Below are 5,213 nucleotides of genomic sequence, written 5' to 3'. Positions count from 1 at the left end.
CTGGTGGATCGATGGGTAATAGTGGAGGTGAGGGAGCTAGGAGCCGAGATGGAGACGCTGGGTCTATGGGCCGAGGCGGAGTCCGGGCCTCGGAGGCTGGAGGCGGAGGTGAGGGATGCTCCAGCCATGGCGACGCTGGAGGATGGCAGACCAAATTCCAAAATCTAGAGCTTGCACTGTATTGATGGTGTGCTGGGATGAAGGATGGCAGACCCGCGGCGCTCGCACCGTATTGATGGGGCTGCCAGACGACAGCGGTGGAGGAGGCAGGAGCGGGCGGTTGGGTGGGTATTCGTGAGCCTCCGGGCTCTCAGGGCTGCCCTCGGGGATCAGAGCCCACTACTGGCTTGACTGGGAAACGGGAGCCCCCTCAGGGCTGGACGGGACCAGCGGGGACGAAGGAGAGAGGAGAGGGGGCAAGTCAACCTCCAGATCCGTTTCCCAGTCTATCAAGTCCCCTTCTAAGTCCAGCAGTCCCAGATGTATAATTAGCTCCCCCTCAGCCGCGGTGCAGTGGGCAGAGCTCCACTCCGCACTCTCACCATCCACGGCTTGCTCCCTCGCGGTGGGCACTGTCGCCGGCTCTCGCACCTGGTCTGACGGGTGGGGCTCCACATCCGGGGCGATCCTCTGCTCAGTCGCTCGGCATTGCGCTGGCTCATTGATCGCGGCGGTAATGGGCTCTCTGTCATCGGTGGGCTCGGGCTGATGCTCCACCCCGCGGGAAGATGGTGGGCTGGGCACTGGGTCTGGAGCGGATCTGGCGAGATCATCCACAGGGCAGGTGCTGGATGGTGATCCGTTTCTCGCCAGAATCCACTCCATGAAGGCGGTGAAATCCTCTCGAGGACTATCTTCGGACGATGGCGCTCTGCTAGCGGTGTTCAAGCTCACGTCAAATAATGAGCAGAGCGCGTCATCCGGGTAGCTGGTGGTGCTAGCTAACAGCCGGAACAGTCGCGTATGGTCCTCGAGAGATCTGTCCCCCTGCTCCAGCAAGAGGAGGAGGAATTCCGGGCGGGTGAATGGATTCATAAGGGAAACACTACGGAAACAAAAACACTGAGAAAAAAACGGGGGGAAAAAACAGAGGGTAGACACATGGAGGTAACTGTGTTCTGTTCAACTGTTCGCTGTGGGAGGAACGAGAGAGAAACGTGGAATACAAGCAAAAGTCTTTAATCCAGGAATCACAGGGGATAATCCACAACAGGAACACGGTAAACACACAACATCCAACAAGTAGACCCGACAGAAGAGAAATGCACAGACAAGAACTTATAAACACAGGACAATTACCAAACACAGGTGCACAGAATGACTAATTTACTAAACGAGAACAGGAACATGACCAAATAAGGGAACACAGGAACAGAAACAGGGGCAAAAAATAACAAAACAGGTCCATGATCCTGACATATTTGTTGTGGCACATAATGTTTCATTTAAAATTAATAGTGATAGCTCAAATTTTATACAATTTTATAGTATCAAATTTTGCCCCACCACTTTTGGAGTAGTGGTGCCACCCCTGGTACAAATATACTGTAAATATACAGTATGTAGTATTGTATAAAACAAGACAAAAATAGATTATTTACCAAGGGTGGAGGAGGGATGTCAAAAAAACAATCTTAGGTAGGTGGTTTCTGAGAAATGCACAGACAAGAACTTATAAACACAGGACAATTACCAAACACAGGTGCACAGAATGACTAATTTACTAAACGAGGACAGGAACACGACCAAATAAGGGAACACAGGAACAGAAACAGGGGCAAAACATAACAAAACAGGTCCATGATCCTGACATATTTGTTGTGGCACATAATGTTTCGTTTAAAATTAATAGTGATAGCTCAAATTTTATACAATTTTATAGTATCAAATTTTGCCCCACCACTTTTGGAGTAGTAGTGCCACCCCTGGTACAAATATACTGTAAATATACAGTATATAGTATTGTATAAAACAAGACAAAAATAGATTATTTACCAAGGGTGGAGGAGGGATGTCAAAAAAACAATCTTAGGTAGGTGGTTTCTTGTATACAGTACTCTTTAAAAAAAACAGGCTCCTCTTGAGCTGAAGGTTTCAACCAGTGTTGCCAGGGTCATGGTTTTCCAGCACAATTTGTCTATTTTCAAAATTCAGTCACATGAAAAAATACAGAGTTACGGGTTACAGTTTTTTGGGCTACTTTCATAATGTGCCGCGGCCGCCAAAATGTTTCTTTGTCACCAAATAAAAAATGAAAACTGCATAGTTTCTTAATGGGCATTGATCCCCGAATGAATACCTGGCAACCCAAAGACCACTGCACGTAAGTGAGTAAAAGTGTGAGTGGAATGGCGTGCCTTTTTGAAGGCACGTCACACATTAAATGAGCATTATGCCTATTATATTCAAATAAATGTATGCATTTAGCAGACGCTTTTATCCAAAGCAACTTACAGTGCATTCAGACTGTACATTTTTTATCAGTATGTGTGTTCCCCGGGAATTGAAATATAAATAATATTTCTGTAAATATTGCAAATGTGAAATTAGAGCTCACCATAGCGATCTGGTAGCCCACGCTGCAACCAAAAAGCATTAAAAAAAAAAACGCAGCTCATTTCTCAAATGCCAGAACATTATTTGACACAGGCAGATCCTTTCAAAGAACTAATGTTGCAGTAAAGGAGGCAGAGTTGATGCTGGCTGCTCATGTTGCTTGCCACTCAAGCACCTTAACTGTCGATCATTTAGGAAGTGTTGTAGAAGGAATTTCCAAGAAAGGTATCAGTTTACACTGAACAAAATGCACAGCACTAATTAATTCAGTGATAAGACCAGTAGTGCATGAAGACCTTCTGGAGGATGTAGGAATTAGACCATATTCTCTTATTGTTGATGAGACCACTGATGTCACGACTAGAAAACAGCTCTGCATACTCATCAAATATTAAAGCAAGAAGCTCTCACAAATCATTACCACCTTTGCAGGAATTATACATATAGTAGTTGGTGATTCACTGACCAAAGCAAATGCCTTGTTCAAATTCCTGGATGACAACAAATTGTCCATACTGAATTGCATTGGCCTTGCAACAGATGGCTGTAACACAATGTGTGGGCAGCATAACTCAGTGCTACAGAAATTCCATTACCGCAATCCTCATATTGTCTACATAAAGTGTGTGTGCCATTCTCTTCAGCTCTTTGCATCAAAATCTGTCAGTGTCCTGCCCAGAAATGTAGAGCACATGGTCTCTACCTACCTACAGACCTACAGCTGGTTTTCAAATGCCACCCAGTGTCTCCAAAGATATTCAGAATTGTACAAAACAATAAATGTAGCTAAAAACCCTCTGAAGATTCTGCATCTTTCAGACACTAGGTGGCTCTCTATTAGTGATTGTGTCAACTATATTCTTTCACAGTATGAGGAGCTTAAGCTGCATTTCCAGTTGACAAAAGACAGTGAGAGGAGCTATGCTGCGGAATTGTTGTACCAAATGTACAGCGACAATTTCCACCTGATCTACCTGAAATTCCTCCTCCATTGTGTAAGAGTTAAACAGACTTACTAAAATCTTTCAGCTCGCCCTCGATTTTTCTAAGATTTTAACTTCAGCAGATCAGCACAGTGCTCAAACAACACATTTTTGGCACAAACACTAAACTAAAAACTTTTCGGGACTGGTATAATACTACGAAAAAGAAGACTTTTTGCCTCCCACTGCCAGCAGCTTACATTCCGGAGACGAATTGACTACATTCAAACAGACGAGAAAGAAAATGCCTCTTGTTGAATCTACTTGCTGCATGAACTGCCACAAACTTCTACAAAGGATTGTGGTTCTTGAAACAAAGTTACTTGCTGGACTTCCAAAACAGGCAGAACACTCAGCAGACCGTCATCATGGACCCCCTCAGCATACAGCCGGTGAGTCCCATGAATCTAGTCAATCTCAACAGTTTATACCAAGCGTAGAGGAACAAGCCGAAACTGATCGACAGACAAATCGATGGCACAAACAGGGAGCGATGCCCAAAGGCACTCGAGACATCAGATTGTCATGAGTATCTCGTATTGCTGCGATAGCATCCTCTACCCCAGATACGGCTATGACAAGGCTTGCAAACACTAGTATTCTACCACCCCCTATACAGCTTGAGAACAGATTTAAAGCATTAATGAATGCGGGTGAGGAATCCCCAAATGTGATTAAACATGGATCGGATCAGCCAGCAGCTAACATCGCTACTAACAGACGCTCAAGGTCGAGCACATAAATGGCTTATGACTCAGTCTTGATTATTAATTGACTAATTTGATTATTAATACATATTATATGGAAGAAATGTTTGAGCTCATATTGAGGCATTTGACTTGGTGCACACTTTGTAAAGTTATTGAGATCACTTCTGAAATTTAGAGGAGACAAATGTGAGAGCTCCTGGGTCTTTAGTGTAGGAGAAAAATCTGAGCACAGTGTGTGATGTTGTTGACATCTCTTTTAAAGCTTTAAAGGAGACAAATGTGAGAGTGTTAGAGTTTTTGTCTCATGAGACAAGTTTGAGAAGCAGGAGACTCAAGCAAAAGTTTTCATTCAATCTTAAAGTAACCTCATTTCCGTCTAGGAGAAATATTTGAAATGGTAAAAAGATCTCTTTTTTATTTTATTTTTCTTCCCTCTGGTTAGCTTCAATGTCATTTATCCACACCATTTCATTCTAAGACAATACATTGTCTGTCATATTTGAAGTTGTTTTATGTAGACAGTGTTTTATTGCACAATGACTTAGAGGAAACCATAACCTATATTTACATACATGCAAAAATGGGCTGTACAAGACAAAATTTTAATGCTAAACAAAGCACACAAAAAAAAACACTGGTATAGCGTTACATTTGTTAAAAAAAGGTGTTTCAGTACTTGTCTTTTGAATATCTAGGGATTGTGTTGAAAGGTGCTCCACGCATTCTGTTTATCATTATTTACAGGCCTCCAAAATACTCTCCAGCCTTTGGGGAAATCATTGATAGCATTTCTGTGAACTCTTCAACAGAGTATGACTGTTTTGCTATTGCAGGGGATTTTAATATTCACATAGATAATGCAGAAAACAAAACTACAAATGAAATTATAACTGTTTTAAACACTTTTGACCTGATTCAGCATGTGCATGGACCCACACACAATCGTGGACATACTCTAGATTTA

General features: G+C 43.0%; 1 protein-coding gene across 1 annotated transcript in view; it reads left to right on the top strand.

Moving 5' to 3' along the window:
* The first annotated feature begins 235 nt into the window (after positions 1-235).
* LOC107706844 (GTPase IMAP family member 8-like) overlaps positions 236-5,213 on the top strand; it is an 11,675-nt gene continuing 6,697 nt past the window's right edge. The window contains exon 1 of the mRNA XM_016510680.1: positions 236-284. Within this exon, the coding sequence (XP_016366166.1) occupies positions 236-284 (49 nt within the window). The remainder of the gene's footprint in view (positions 285-5,213) is intronic.

Source organism: Sinocyclocheilus rhinocerous, unplaced genomic scaffold, assembly GCF_001515625.1.
Source record: "Sinocyclocheilus rhinocerous isolate Xijiao unplaced genomic scaffold, SAMN03320098_v1.1 scaffold2460, whole genome shotgun sequence".
Classification (NCBI taxonomy): domain Eukaryota; kingdom Metazoa; phylum Chordata; class Actinopteri; order Cypriniformes; family Cyprinidae; genus Sinocyclocheilus; species Sinocyclocheilus rhinocerous.
The sequence above is the reverse complement of the archived record's forward strand: the minus strand, read 5'-3'. Positions and strand labels throughout refer to the sequence as shown.